The sequence below is a fragment of the Simochromis diagramma genome, unplaced genomic scaffold (genome assembly GCF_900408965.1).
Source record: "Simochromis diagramma unplaced genomic scaffold, fSimDia1.1 OVJJ01000304.1, whole genome shotgun sequence".
Taxonomy (NCBI): domain Eukaryota; kingdom Metazoa; phylum Chordata; class Actinopteri; order Cichliformes; family Cichlidae; genus Simochromis; species Simochromis diagramma.
The window spans coordinates 18,386,302-18,402,613 of NW_024387030.1; the positions used below are offsets into that span (position 1 = coordinate 18,386,302).

Below are 16,312 nucleotides of genomic sequence, written 5' to 3' on the forward strand. Positions count from 1 at the left end.
AAAAGGGACAAATATTTCATAGTACATGTTTGATGTTTTTTCTTTTTATTTCCGAATAAATAAAATAATTATTCGACACAATTCAAATATTTGGATCGATCCGCCTACCTCTAACCTCTACCATAAAATATCTAATGAACCTCCAATTTAACAATTTTACCATTATAGGCATAGGCTACTTTTATTTAAGTAGATATATTGGAGTATTGTGCACCATGCACTTTGTGCTTCTTGTTTTTCCGGTAATAAATATGGAGCCTGAACTCGCACCACAGCTTTCCCTTTAATCTGGCCTGGATGACATCAGTGCTGCCAGAGGAGCAGGGGGGTGCCGGGTAACGCCATTTTCGCGTACTGTGCGGTTAGTCATTCAGCCAGCTACAGCACTGAGGAGCTGTCATCTCCATGGGGGACTAATGAACTTTTTATTCCGCCCCATGAAGCCCTTGTCAGGCTAGTTTGACGGAGCAGTTCCTGTCATGGAAGCAGCGGAAAATACTCGCTTCTCTTGAACGGCTGACTGAAATCGCTGTTTTGACAGATAGCTAGGTGATTAGCTATGTAGCTAGCTGGTCAACATTAACGAGGTTGATGCAGTGAAGCCCGGCGTCAGAAGGCAAAACACATCCTAGCAGACAAAGACAGTGTGAAAATTGTGTTTTTTTTAACTTGGTATATTTCTTACGCTTCTTTTACACTCTACACGGGCTGTCGGCCAAAAGAAAAAAATCCCATTTAGAAAAGACGTGATTTAAAAGGGGAAGAGGAACATTGAAGTCGAGCTACATTGGCAACGGATGTCCCAGAGAACGGTAAGAATGGCTCCGTGTATTACTTGGAATGCTGTTAATAGCTAATAAGCCACTTGCTTCTCTTATCACGCGTTTCTTAAAGTGTCATTTACCAAAACATAGGTATGTATACTACTAACGTTATGTAGTCTTTTTAACCATTTTTTATGGAATTGTCTGCTTGTTCTGTGGTCGGTGTTTACGTTAGTTGCAGGAATTAGACATCGCAAGCACATTAACTCATTTAGAGTGCTAGGTCGGAGTTGGCCCCGAGGTTTGGTCTGTGTTACAAGAAAGTATGGTTTAACTGGTTCTTCAGGTTTAACCATTTGTAAGCTATATAGCTCGGACAAAGCAGCACAAACTTACAGCGACACGGACCCGACTAAAACACGCCTGTCAGCCTGTGGAAACGAGCTTCTGTCGGCTACTGCGGTGGGATTAAATCTTGATGATGACCATTTGTCATGTGATAGTTAGCTGTGTCCTTTCATTGATATTCAGAGGGGAGTCAGAGCTGTGAAAGCTGCCTGTGTTGCGCAGACAGCTTTAGGGGGACAGTGGATCTCACTGTGGTACCCACAGCTGGGAAACCAAAAAGACTGAGAAGCATCTATGGATATTTTGAGATTTGGGGCAGTTTGGGGGTATGTAGTTACACATTTTCAGTCTGCACGGAAATACACAAGCATTCTTCGCTGCCCTGCCATGTTTAACGTTTAATACACCCAAAGGTGCACTCATGACAACCTGCAGGGCCCCTCCCTAAGGGCTAAACACCCCCTTTGCTACACCTGAGGCAGCTTGTTGTCGGCCCAGATGAGTGGGTTGAGTGCTGCTGGGTAGCAATGACAGTTTTGTGTGGCTGCAGCAGATTTGATTTTAATGGCTGCAGGTTTTACTTCACTTCTGCAGATGAGCACAGCAATGAGTACAACTTTGTTATTATTTCCAGGTTCCCAGAGCTGGTTAATGGTGAGGTCTTAAAATCCCCCCAGCCAGAAATCAGGTGGTTTTCTGTTGATGAACTAATAGAAGAATTGACTGGTTATTAGCACAAAACGAGATGTGAATGAGCATACAAATAACATGACCTCACTAAAATCTTACACACCTGAATTCACATCTACTGTTGCTTACTGTGGTGTAAATTGTGCATTAATAGCTGAATTACTACACAAGGAATACTTGTTTTTCTTTCTTCTTTGTTTTTTGGCATCAATAATAATCTATGGCCAATATTTTACATAAATGCAAACCATAATGGATATTTTTTTTCAAGCTTTTTTTCCTTTCCTTTCTTTGCACAACATCAATTTTATGAATGGTGCCCACACATCTCTCTCTCTCTCTCTCTCTCTCTCTCTCTCTCTCTCTCTCTCTCTCTCTCTCTCTCTCTCTCTGTCTTAATCAAGTAGGGTTTCAGTGGATCTAAAGATCTTTATTGTTAGTAAAAGTGACTGTCATTTCCTTAAACCAACCTCTATGAAACTGGCACTTCCTTTTTTTCATCTATTTTAAGACCAGGGGCTGTCTGTTTTTGTGAAACATTAGTGACTCTAGTAGGATAACACTGGGTAGCACCATGTTAAGGTTGCAACCTTTTGCTGCAAGAAAAGAACAGAAAACCAAGAACGCTAATTCACCTAATATACTGTAGTGAAAAGTGAGTGATATTCCTCACAGGCCTTTGATATGAAGTTAGCTTATGGGCTATGGTAAATAACATCATGACGGCCAGCTAATTATTAAGAAGGTTTTAGCATTTTATTAGCAGCAATCTCACTGAATTGGATAGTCTTTGATTTTTCTCTAAATGGTCCTAAAATTCCTAATTTTAAACTTCCTAATCTTTTAATCTTTTAAGATTTATGTCAAGCAGATGTTCACATATCAACACTGACAGGTTTATTGAGGAGCCTGGGAGGAAGTTTTCCATTCTAAACTCAGCTGACCTCAAATATTACAGACTTAGAATTTAAAACTTTAATCCACGGAGAGTCTGCAGAAAGTCATATAATAAAATCAGCGAGTGTCTTTCTGAATCATTAATCCTTTGGGTTGCTGGAGTAAGAAGCGGTACCACTGCCGGCTCTTTGGATCACAGCATCTTAAACTGCTTCACTTATTTGAATGATACATTTTATCTCTTGCTCAGAGCTTGCACATGCAAAAATAATTTGGCGCTCTTGTCACTGGAGTTCTTATCAGAAGTAAGAAATGGTGATGACACAGTTTAACACGTTAAGACTGCAGCAAGTGAATTCACACGATGATTTGTTTTGTTTTTTTAGACAGCAAGGTTTTCTGTTGGGTTCATTTAGAACACCACACTCTCTGTGTTGTCCTAATCTGCACCCAGGACTAAATTTGTTCATTGTTAACACCAGTCACACAGGTCATTTCCTGTTTCTCACCGGTACAATGTCATGTTGTGACTTTCCGATTTCTTAAACCCTTTTTTGGTCTCTGAAACTAACCAAATGAGCTAAGATTCACACTTAGCTAATAGCTAGTGATGTTTTGTAGAATTGAGGCCACATAAAACACAGGGATACAGCACAATATATACAACAGACTATTGTTACAGCAGCTTTAATTGATGCGTCTATTTTAATGTGAAAAGAGTCATCGATTTGGATGAAGGGTGCCCATTAGCTTATTGCTTTTGCTTTGTCAAAAGTTGAATCCTGACTTTACAGTGATTATCGTGGGTGTTTTGTTTTTTGTCCACAGCAGGCAGATAAGCACTACCTGTTCTCCAAACAATTAGAGCTGGTGGGGAAATAAAAAAGCTTAACAGCGAAAAGATAGATAGAGGTAAGACGGGAATAAAGACGAGACTACTTGGCATTCGGCTGTAAATGAGTGCTTATACTCAGAGCTAGTAAATGTATTCAGACTGGGTGGGACAGATTTGTGGTGTGTTGTGCTTTCCTTTGTCTTCAGCCAGGGAAAAGTATTGAGCTGCTGTTATTAACTACCCTATCCAGTTCTTTGAGCTATTTGTACCAGACAGACTGGTACGAGGTTCTAAACAGTAAATGTTGTTTTGTTTTTTCTCTCCTTTATTTACAGGGAACAAGTAGAAGAAATGCTGTATTATTTAAATTGTGGGTTGAGCAGTCAAACAAACACAGCTTCAGTCAAATAGTTCAGTAAAAGAAACTTTTAAAGGCTCTTTGTTCTTCTTTTTTTATTAAATAAAGCAGCTGTGCCCACACTTTGCTGACTAAGACTGTTCTTGGAGTGCTGCTTTTCTGCCGCCGGCTCCATCCTCATGCATAAAAACCTACACTTACTTTCTATTTCACTTCTCCATCGGTCCCAACCATAACTCCTTCCTCATTTTTTTTTTTCCTCTATCCACTGCCACCACGTTTGTCTTCAGCATCCCCATCACCTCAGATAACCGCCTTAGCTTACATAAAGAGCTGCAGCGTCTCTGGGTGCTGCGCTTCAAGCAAGCTATTTACATTTCAAAAGTTGACTTTGAAAATAGTTTTCCCTGCCTTCCTCCTGTGGTGCTTTATGTGTGGATACTGATCTAATCCCAGAGATAAAAGACTGTTGGATCTGAACAGGAAAACAATGCTTATGCTGTCACTCTCACTTCTGTATTACATAGCCTGTAGTGGTAACGGTTGCCTCTGTAGTTCTTTGTGGTTTGGGTTTCTGCTATTTATGCAAAGATTAAATGTGAAGATTAGTTTCTTAGATTTTTCAAATATGATGGCACCTAAATATATTTGACTAGGGGAAAAAGCCATGTAAATATTTTACCTTAAATGTATTTTGTGGAGTTGGAGAAAGCTGGGAAGTAGTTTGGGAATTATTGGTCTGTTGTTGCAGGTTGCTTTGGTGCAACCATAGTGAGACCTTGGTTTACATTGCAGGTTATTAGCTAGTGTCGAAGTGGGTTTCAGACTTTGCCCAGGGCTGGGCTTTTGTCACTGATTTTGGTGGTCTCCGGGTCATGTCTGTGCTTTTTCCAGATGATGTGATCCCATTGACCTCATTGAGCATCAGGGTGTTTTGCAGCTGAGGGTGAATTGGCTAGGATGAAATCTGAGGCCATGGCTCACTTTCCGAACACCTGAAAGGAGGAATTTGTGGATTAAAAATGGTGCAAAACGAGTTAATTCTTAAGGTCATTCAAGCTCACTTTTATAGATCTGGTGAGGATCTCGGTCATTTGGGAGTGACTCAGAATAGAGCTGCTTCTCTTCTCTGAAAGGAACCAGTTAAGGTGGTTTGTACATCTAATTGGAACACCTAAATGGCTTTTAGGTGAGGCTTTTGTGCTGTGTCAAACTGGGAGGAAGTGGTGGAGAGATTATGTCTATCCAGACTCCTCTGTATGCAGGGTGGGAGGTCAGGGCACTCTTGGTTTAGAGTGCCGCCTCTGTGACTCAGAAGTTGCAGAAAATGAATGGATTGAAGGTTCTGGGAATTTTTTTTCTGATAAAATGACTGACATATAAGCAGTGGCCCGGTTTTCGATTAAGGGTTAAGAGAATAAAAAATGAGAAATGCCCATTTAACTTCCCAAAGCTCAAGTTTGAATATTCAGAGTTCTTCTTGTGCCTAAACCAGTAGTCGAAATTTCAGTAAATCTTTTCTGTACATGTCTTACTTTTTTCCTTCTTTAAAAAGATTAAATTTAGTTGAAAGAGCTTTTTCTGTTTCATTTTCTCTGAAGTACACAGTTTTTTTGTAACTAATAGTAATACAGTTTTCAGTACAAGAAAAATCCCTGAAAGTCTGGCTTTTTATGGATCTTGCTAATAACGCATTTGAAAGCTTTTCCTGTATTTGCCAAGATCATTTCAAATGCAACCCATACTTCACTGTTCTTTTTGCCTGGAGCTGCTCTTTTCCACCTCCTTCTGCAAGCAGCGTCAGCTTCCTGCTTCCTGCTCAGCTGATAGGCTGCAGGGCCGGTTGCTGAGTCACATGGAGTGATCAGAGCTGCTGCCCTTCCTCGGTCTGTCTCGTCTCAACGTATTTTTTACCTCATTGTTTCCTCTTCTTTAAGTAAAATGTGAAATCTGCTCAGGGCAAGTCTGCAGTCTCCCTTTGACACCATAGCAGCTTTTCTACTGAGGTAGGCTCGGTCGGTTCAACTCACTGTGTCACTGCACTGTCAAAGATAAGACCAATGTTGGCTCATTCACACCCACGGGTTTTCTTTCTGTATTTTTCAATGGAACATACTTTAAAATGTAACTTTATTCAGTGTTTCTGTAATTATTCAGCTGAGACCGTGCCGTTTCAGTCGTGTGTGCTTGCAGAGATTTATTAGGCAGCTCGCTACAACTGCTGCCAAAGCGCTCAGTCATAATCCTCTTATATATGTGTGTGTGTGTGTGTGTGTGTGTGTGTGTGTGTGTGTGTGTGTGTGTGTGTGTGTGTGTGTGTGTGTGTGTGAGATGAATATATAGCAGATAAAGTCAGGAAGGAGTGCATAGTGTGTTGAGAGAGACAATAGCAGCACTATTGTTATTGGAGACTCATGAATGAGTCTGGGGTCTGTATTACTGTATTTTGCAGCTTCTGGGAATAATAGTTGTTTACATTTTATAGTAGATTTTTCTGTACTTGGATCATAGTAGATTGTCAGCTGACTAGATACGAGTGCAGTTAATAGATGACGATCATAAAAGAAAATGTGACAGCCAACATTTGTTTAAAGTGGTCAAAGTGAGTTTGTTGTGCAGCAGAAAATGTCTACAAGTTCCTCTGAGTTTTCCTGTCTGTCCCCTCTAATCTGTTATCTGTAAACCACTCACAGACCACAAACCTCAGATCTAGGTTTTACTGTCAAACAGGCACAACATTTAACTTCTTTGGTTTGGTTTAAACTTTTAATGACAGCTGAACCTAAGACCTGCTTTTTATTAAACAATCTTAAATGGTGATTCTTAAGTTTGTTTGTTTTTTGTTTTGTTTTTAGAACACTTTACAAGTGGTAATCTTCAATCATGCTCCGTCTTCTACTACAAACTAGGGATGTAAGAAAATATCGATACAACGAAATATCGCGATATTTCGCGCAATGATACTGAATCGATATTTAAAATCACTGTTATCGATTTTTTTAATTGAAAAATGACATGCATTTACTGTTTATTTCTTTTGTATGTTGGAATTCAAACTCCGGCCACTGGTTTGCAATTTACCGCCTTTACTATGACGTAAAAACGAGGTCTCGCGATAACTGTAGAAGCGTCTAGTTTGCCAAAAGAACGAAGTAGAACAGTCAGTGGACGTGTGTGATACTAGCTAACTGATGACTGAAGAGGAGAGGATACAGCCGGCCCCCGCAGCTTTCAAAGCTGATGTGTGGACTTATTTTGGATTTAGGACAAAAGAAGGCAGTAAAGACTATGACAAGAGCTATGCAGTCTGTAAAATCTGCACCGCCAGAGTCAAATATTCCGGTAACACAACAAATTTACGAACACACGTGTCTAGACACCATAGCGACGTAGCGTCAAATGCTAATTTTAAAACGAAACGAGGTGATCCCTCTCAACGGACAATTGAAGAAGTTAACTTTTCGAAACTACCAGCAACTTCAACTCGTGCAACAAAAATAACGCAGTCAGTACTTGTTTTTATTTGCAAAGACATGCGCCTTCTGAGTGTTGTGGAGAATAAAGGATTTCGTAATATGATTAAAACGCTGGAGCCCCGTTACACCGTTCCTTCTCGACAACACATCACGGACATCGCTCTGCCAAAGTTGTACCAAGAAGTCAAAGCGACAGTGCTGGACTCTCTCAACTCGGCTGAGACAGTTGCTCTGACATGCGACGCTTGGACTTCGAGAGCCACTGAATCGTACGTAACTGTTACAGCACATCACATAACGGACCAGTGGAACCTTCAGTCTCATGTACTACAAACCCGAGCCATGCATGACAGTCACACAGGTGAGCACATTGCAGCGTTACTAACTGACGCTGTGGCTGAATGGGGATTGAACGCAAAGGACCTTGTTGTTACCGATAATGCACCAAACATGGCTCTCGCGGCTTGCCTCAGCTATCCAAAGTAGCAAGGAGTTTCCTATGCATTCCTGGAACAAGTGTCTCTGCAGAGAGAGTTTTCTCCTCTGCAGGAGACATAGTAAATGCACAGAGAAGTGTCCTGAGAGCTGACCATGTCGATCAGCTTGTATTCCTGCACAAAAATCTGGAAATTGAAAAATAAACACTGAGAAAACACTACACATGTAAAATCTCTGATATGAGAATGTTTGACATTTTGGTTGAGTCTCATAAGCACTTATTTAGATGAGTAAATTCCTTTTTTCAGGTTGTACTAAAAGTGTTCCATTGATGGACACTGCAGAGCTGTACTTTATTTTATTAACACTTAATTGTAATAGCACTTTACATTTTTTGTTAATGTTTACTTGGATGGATTCTTCAAGCAATTTCATTTTTGATTTATATTTGTTTATGTTAAGGTCACATAAAAAGTACTTTGTTTTGATGCTCCATAGAGCAGTTTTTGGATAAGTATTTTACAATCATAGTACTTAGAAAGACTTCAGTGTTACATGTTTACTTTTTTCATGTTAAAAAATACTTGATATTTCAGTAAAGTAGTCTTTGTTTGTTTATTTGACATGACTTCTAATAAGGCAGATGTTAATTTCTCCATTCATTTTGAACTTAGAGTGTTTTTGTTTCAGATGTTTCATGTCAAGCATTAAACAGTTTGGACTGTTTACTTGAGTTTTCCTAATTAAATTTAGTCCTACTAAACACAAATATCGTCTGGCTTTTAGTATTGCAATATATCGTATCGTCTACCCTGTATTATGATACATATTGTATCACCAGATTCTTGCCAATACACACCCCTACTACAAACCTCTGCTGATGCTGCTCTCACGAGCTTTTCAAAACAGGTGCTTCAGTCAGGGCCTCTTTTCAAGGCACCTTGAGTGTAGAGCTGAAGAAGCACAGACTTTTCCTACCAATTCCCTCAAAGTGAGCTTCCTACACCCCTGTCCCAGTAGCCGTCCAATCAGAAACACATTGTCTGACCTTTTCATAAACCAGAGCCGTTTCTCACTTGCAGCATAATTGATTTTATGAGATGAGTCATCGTCATGAAAGGCTGTTTATTTGGCCATGAGACAAGAAAAGGTCAGAGGATTGTGACTTTGAAGAAAAAGGTTACCTGTTTGTCCTTTAACCACTATGTCACATTTCTGCTGGATCCTGTTTTCATGGTCTGCTGTTAGTTTTTTACCATGTTAAACATCTGTGACAGTCATAAGACAAGTGGATACCATCTTTACATGACAGCACGCTGTTTTTAGTGTCCGTAGAAAATTCTTTTCCCTCCCTCATTAGAGCCTGTAAGGAATCTTGTGTTATGAGGACTTCCAAGACAAAATATTTTAATGCAACCTTTTTTCCTGTTATGTTAATTTATTCGCTTTCTCTGCAGGATGCGTGAGGACATGTCCACCATGGTGTGTGTGAAGGAGGAGGAGGATCCTGGGGAGAAGCTGTCCCAGGATGAGATCATTTCCCGGACCAAGCAGGTGATTCAAGGATTGGAGGCCCTGAAGCAAGAGCACCACTCCATCCTGGAGGGCCTTCTGGGCACGTTGCGCTGCCTGAAGCAGGATGAGGAGGGCGTTCTCGTGGAGGAAAAATCGCACATGATCCGCAAGTCCCTGGAGATGCTGGAACTTGGGCTCAGCGAGGCTCAAGTATGTGTGTAGAGCTTCAGTGATTGGTTAATATCACTATGGATGTTAAACTGTTCTGTTATTCATTTAGGTTGGTCTGGGCAGGAGATTCAGGCAACAAGCAATTTAATCTACATGTCTTTTAACAAAACATAATAAAAAGGCAGGCTGTTTGTGAGTGGTTACACATTTAAATCTTCCCTTTTTAAGTTTAAGGATAGTAGGTTCTCTTCTTTCTACTTTCTACTGTGTAGAAAGGACAGCAGAGGACAGCAGGTGGTTTTCACCTGGATAATTAATATCACAAGTTTAGTGAAAACAGCAAGAATCTTGCCTTTACTGAACACCATCTTTCCTTGCAATAGGCACAGTAAAAGGTAAAAATATATTCAAGTCCATAGTGGATTAGATCATTAGAATTCTCTTGACACGGGAGTGTTTCTCTCTAGCTTGTAATTCTACTTTTTGTTTGGTCGATTGGGGAAAAGAACATAGAAGCTTTAAAGCCTCGAAATTATGCAGAATATTTGCTCTCGTCATTTCACTTCACATTTCATTTCACAAGCAGTGAATGAGTCAGCGCTGATTCATTGTTGATGCTTTAGCCTTTCATCGCCATCTCCCAGCAAGCTTTGTCTAATAAATATACAATACACCGTGCACACACCCCACAGACTGAATTTTCTACCTCCAGCATTTTTGCTTGGAGTTGTGGTAAAGTGTAATTTTCCTGCTCAAACACCCCTCATCTAATTACAGCCCTCCGAGCTTTTCACCTTAGACTGTATGCTTTTACCCAAAGTGCCTCACTCTAACATTAGTGGACACACATGTAGTTGTGATGGCAAGTGCACACTTACCCCTAGATAGCTTTACTATCTACCATCCACATGGCTTTGGTGGAATTGTTTTAGTAGACAACCTTCTACTACAATTATTAGTGTAAATGTTGTTATGAGAGGATAAACCCAACTGTAAATACAAAAGGGTCTGTATGATTGCAGACATTGCAGCATAACCGCCTCCTCTTTGCAGGTGATGATGGCGCTTTCAAACCACCTGAGTTCAGTTGAGTCTGAGAAGCAGAAGCTGAGGGTACAGGTACGGCGACTCTGCCAGGAGAACCAGTGGTTAAGGGACGAGCTGGCCGGGACACAGCAGAAACTGCAGAAGAGCGAGCAGAGCGTGGCTCAGCTGGAGGAGGAAAAGAAGCACCTGGAGTTTATGAACCAGCTGAAGAAGTACGACGAGGACTTGTCCCCCTCTGTGAGTGCTCAGGGCTTAAGAATGTGTTGCGATGCTTTTATCTAAAATATGCGTGACCATCTTATCATTGGAACCAATATTTTGGGGGGTTTTCCCCCCAAGCACCTTATCAAAAGCAGATACAATCAAAAGATGTCAGTATACACCATCTCACACGTTTTATGTATGTGTGATCTAGACCCAAACTACAAAATGACTCTATCTGCTAATAGATTGGCAGTGTTTCTCTCGTCATTTAGAAACATTCAGCTATTTCATGAGCAATATCTCCTCCTTTTTGCTTTTGGTCCTCTCTCCCTTCACTGATCATCCTGCTTGCTCTCTTCCTCTCTCCCCTTTCAGGAAGAAAAGGATTCAGACTCTACCAAAGAGACTTTGGATGATCTCTTCCCAGATGATCAGGATGATCAAGCCCCAGGCAGTAAGTGCTGTACCTTCTTCATCCTCTTTCTGCTTTGAGAGACTTTCACTCAATTTCTTGTCCTTGGACCCAAATATGAAATATAGTTTTTAGGCTTGGGATGTAGATTTCAGTGGCACACTCTTTATTAACTCTTAAATACTTTTGCAACTGTAGAAAGAGAGAGCTGTGAGAGCTGTAAGTACACTACTGTTTCCACCATACTAATAAGTGGCATCTGAATGCTGTGACATATAGGTTTAGTTTTTTAATCCCTGATAGACTCTACAGTTTTAACGCTGTAAAATTAAGATCGCCATGGGAACAGAGCTTTGCATCAGCAGCTCTCTTGTAATTTACTGAAGCTGAATCAGTGGATGTTTCCAGAGTCAGATAAATTGTGTAATACATGATGACAAGTTCTGGTGGTGAGCATGTTTGTGTGTCCAATTACCACTGTCTTTCAAACATGTATGCTCCAGTTTTTTTATTGCTGCCATTGTTTGTTACCAGCCTTTTGCTCACTGTTAGATGGGGTGGTCTTTTCAGTAGCTCATGATGTTAAGACCACAAAGCTTTATGGCTGTAAAGCCCCATTAGTCAGGACCTAGTTGAGTCTGGCTAGGGGACAGTGAAGTTGTGGCTCTGGATATCAAGAAAGTACTTAAAATGTAAATGTTTGTTATATCATGGTAAAAAGAGGAACCCATAAGAGCTTCTCATCCATTATTTGGTAACATGTTATGTATCTTACATTACATTATTATAGTCAATTTCCGGGGAAGTTTGGTGGCGCAGTGCTTAGCAATGTTGCCTCAGAGCAATAAGACAGCAGTGGTTTGAATCCATTATCTGGCCAGAGCCTTTCATGTGGAGTTTGCATGTTGCCCCTGTGTCTGTGTAGGATGTCTGTAGGTACTCCGGCTTCCGCCCACAGTCCAAAGATAAGTAGTTACTGGGATGATTGTATTGGCAATTTTAACTGGTGATTCTAAATGGGTCATAAGTGTGAATGTGAGGTGAGAGTCATTGTCTGTGTTAGCTCTGCTCTCTGTCCAGGGCTAGTGATAGGCTTCAGCAACCCTGAACTGGATAAGCAGAAGATGGATGGATAGTTATTTTCCAGATTAATTATTTGGACTAAATAAATGTCAAGAGGTAGTTAAAAAAAATAGGAATGGGAATTGATAAGAATTTAGCGACTCTGACGTTTGTGGATGTTCTCGTTACTCAAAGAAGTAATTTTCACAAAGAACACTTTTCTTAAAAGTGATGCACTACATTACTTAATTACTCCTGAGAGAAAGAAATTTGTTGTACTACTCATTATGTCACTTTCATGTTCTTCTGTAAAATGACCTGAAAGGGATCTTTTAGTAATTACCCTTTAAAAATATAAACCTGTAGCCTAAAGTCCAACACACCAACACAAATCTCTATCCTAATAATGACACACAGAATACTTAGCATTACACAAAGCCTCTCTCAGTAGAAGACAAAGCCAACAACACAAAGTAAAGATGACTTCAAAACGACTTTAAGATTATCGCCACTGTGATTCTACTGTAGAAACATGAACAGGTGGAATTGGAGGATACAGCCTGATTGCTCATCACTTTGTTACCTGGGCTGAGGTCGGCATTCACTCAGCTTCAGCATCACTCTGGCTTCTTGGCAAGCTTAGTGTTAGCATGCTGCCTCTGCAGATGCTTGCAAAGAGCCGAAGTTATGTTAGCAGCATTATGCAGCTGTTTCTGTCCTGGATTCAGAGCCAGTATTTTCCTCCTCCTGCACATGAACTGAAATCAGCTAGTGCGGGTGCAATTGGACCCGATAAACGAGAGTGACAATTCCAAGAAATTAGACTGACAGGAACTGGTTCTCCACTCCTATCCCTACATGTCATATTGCCTAAATTGCTGTACTGACTCAAAATTTTTTATTAATATTGATGAGATGATCTCCAAAAAATGCATTTGATGAATGCACAGTTTCCAAAACACTGGTTAAAGAGACCCCACTTCAGGGACAGAGTTTTAAGATTAATGAAAAACATTAGTTTTTTGCTCCCAAAGGTTTTATTTTCCATTTTTTCCCCTTCATTGCCCCATTTGCCTCATCCCGTGTGGTATCAGTTTATCAGCCAGTCTAATTTGCTGACAGACTGGGCTGTAAACGGTTTGCCTCTTGTGCTGTGTAACTGCTGTAATCCACCGCTTAAGCCAGACTACAGATATTTACGCTGCATTCATATTCTATTTAATTTAATGAAATCTTTTACAGTAAAAGCATTTCCTTTACATGGATCGCTCACTTCATTATTGTGGTTTTGCGTATTGCCCTTGGGAGGGTGGTGATAGAGCACTTGCTGTGAGCACCATTAAATGAATTATGATGAGACAGGAGAGTTTAATGGCATGTAGCTGTGAGCGAGAAATTGGTTGGAGAACAAGGACAAGGGTAATACCAGACAGACTTTATGCATCATAAAGCTTAATAAAAATGTATGTTGAGATCAATACTCCATAATTATTAAATAATGCGTTTCTCTTTGGAGATAGCGAGATACAAATGACACTGTAAAGGGTATATATTGAGTTGGTCAAGGAGCATGCAGTTATTGCAGTACACCTGCACCCATTCACATGTCAACACATAAATGTTGTGTATACACACCCACACATACACAAATTCCTGCTTCTGCCCACATCAGTGCTTACAGTAAATACTGTCAGGTAGCTACATTTGATGACAATGTATATACATTTAAAATGAAGAGAAAATGAAGTGCCAGATGTGCAGAAGACTGGAGCTTAGAGAAGCAGCAGCTTTAACTGCTACAGAAAAGAAATTAACTCCCATACTGTATCGAATCAAATGAAGACTAGACAATACTCTTAAGAAGTAACCAGAGTCTTTCAGGTGTGAGCTGGTAAAGGACTGAGACAGAACTGAACTCGTGGAGACACAGTGCTTCATCGAATGCCTTTTGCACTGGCATTAATCCTCTCTCTGTATGAAACTGAGCTGCCTGAGGCTCTGCATGAGCTCAGTGGATACTGGGTTAGTGCCGGAGTAGATTAGATGTCTTTCCTTTCCAAGCTGATTCAGACTGCCTGAAAAGCTTGTGGGGTTTTGGTAAATTGCAAAGAGCAGGAAGAAGACAATGGTGATGACATTCCTGCTTTTTTAAACCACTCAGGGTCTTATGCGATGTTTTTCTGTGCTAATATTTACATTTAACTCACTTAGCGTTGACACTAAATGAGTGTCACAGCCTGCAACATATTCCAGCATATTTGTGAATGTTTGGGGCAGATTTTAACTAGAATTATGCAAAGCAGAGGTCCGGCTCCAAAAATAGAGCATCCTGCACTTTTCATAGTGCGACACAGTGACTTTTTTTCCCCCCTTTGGTAACAAGTACTCTCCAACACAGTGCTAGGGGTTGTGTAAATCGGGTGGGAGTACTCTTAACAAGCATGGAAAATGACTGCCTTGTCAATCAAAGCGCTAAGCATCATCCACATATTTACAGAAGTGCACAAAAATCATGTGAATAATAAATCTTAAAATCAAAGTCAGAATCGGTAAAGAATACCAACAAACTGGGTCAACAGTAACACGTCCACATGTAACGCAATTCACTGCTCACGCTTCACTTGTAGCTGAGAATCATTTACATTGATGGAGTCTCGCTTCTGCTTCCTTCTTCCAGCAAGGGTTTGTCGTGTTTTGATGATGAAGTTGTGTTTTCAGTCATTATTCAGACGTTGGCTGGTTCCAGTTTCTAAGTTTTGAGGATTTGATGCGTTTATTTGTAGACATCAGTTGACTCATAGTGAAGATGTGTGAGTTGACTACATACCTGCTGTTTTTGTCCGTTTCTGTTCTGCTGTCACTGCGTTACTTTCCTGTGAACAGCAGCAGAGGCAGGCTGTGGTTTGCCAGCACTTCGGAACACCTGGAATCACTTCGTGTCCGGACATTTCTCTGTGGTCATTGTTATTACTGCAGTGGGCGGCTCCTACTCGAAACCTTACTGGCTTTCCTTCAGAGTAAATACAGAACTGCTTGCCTTTAATAAGAAACCCCATCAAGTGGTTTCCTGACCTCTCACACATTCATGCATTCTTAGACACTCGCATATAGAGACAGAAAGACAGACAAACAGACTATTTATCACAAGAGACATTCCAGTCATGTCCTTCTGGCCCAGTTAAATGTAGCACTCAGGAGCTGGTACTTGAGCTGTGCGTAATGGGGAAAAAGAGGACATTGTTTATGGGTGAATAAGCTTGTTTGTGTTGCACATATGTTAAAAGGCAGCCAGTTTGTGTTTGCTCTAGTCAGCATTGACCCTTTTATATCATCTTAGACACCCACTGGTTTCAAATACTTCTTTAATTTTAGAGGAAAACTGTCACATAACCAGCCTATCAACTTTCTTTTCACACGTCATCTCCTATAGAAAACTTCTATTAAACTCCTGTTATTAATAAACCTTTGTTCTTCCGTCATCCATAGTCACAGACTCATTCAGGTTATAAAGATTCAGCCATCTGAGCCATATTAATGAAATGAATGAACTGCAGTTTACAGTATTGCTATTTATGAATGATTAATATTTATTTTATTCCATGTGATGGGATATCAAATTTGCCTAACTGTGTAATGTTGTGAAACTAACGAAAAACTGGAAAAAGCAGTTTCACAAAATTACACAATTGCCATCTGGGCTTTCTGTGTGGAATTTGCTTGATCTCCACGTGTCTGTGTGGGTTCTCTCCGGGAACTTCGGCTTCCTCCCACAGTCTACAGACATGGGGTGAGTGGGGTTAGTTTAATTGGTGACTCTAAATTGGTCGTGAATGCGAGAATGGTTATCTGTCTCTCTGTGACTAGCCGAAGTGTCTATTAGCGGCTGGTGAGGTCTGATCGACACTGTTTATTTTTACAAAACAGCTCACAAAGCCTTTTGCGGCTCAGCTGGTTGGAATAGAGTTTCTTTTCATTTGAAGCAATGGATTATCAGGGATCGTAACATCTGTAACATCCTTTTACTGAATCAGCACAACTTGAATAATAAATATCAATATATATAGCCCTTTAGAGGTGGACATGCTAGTGTGTTTT

General features: G+C 40.4%; 1 protein-coding gene across 6 annotated transcripts in view; it reads left to right on the forward strand.

Annotated features, from left to right (window-relative positions):
• Nucleotides 1–320: 320 nt before the first annotated feature.
• Nucleotides 321–16,312, forward strand: part of klc1a (kinesin light chain 1a) — a 43,317-nt gene continuing 27,325 nt past the window's right edge. For 2 of the 6 annotated variants that reach the window (XM_040042251.1, XM_040042252.1), the window contains exons 1-4: nt 321–812; nt 9,264–9,531; nt 10,546–10,776; nt 11,119–11,197. In XM_040042251.1, the coding sequence (XP_039898185.1) occupies nt 9,265–9,531; nt 10,546–10,776; nt 11,119–11,197 (577 nt within the window). In that variant the 5' untranslated portion in view covers nt 321–812; nt 9,264. The remainder of the gene's footprint in view (nt 813–9,263; nt 9,532–10,545; nt 10,777–11,118; nt 11,198–16,312) is intronic. The other 4 variants (XM_040042253.1, XM_040042255.1, XM_040042256.1 and 1 more) reach the window with 3 other exon arrangements.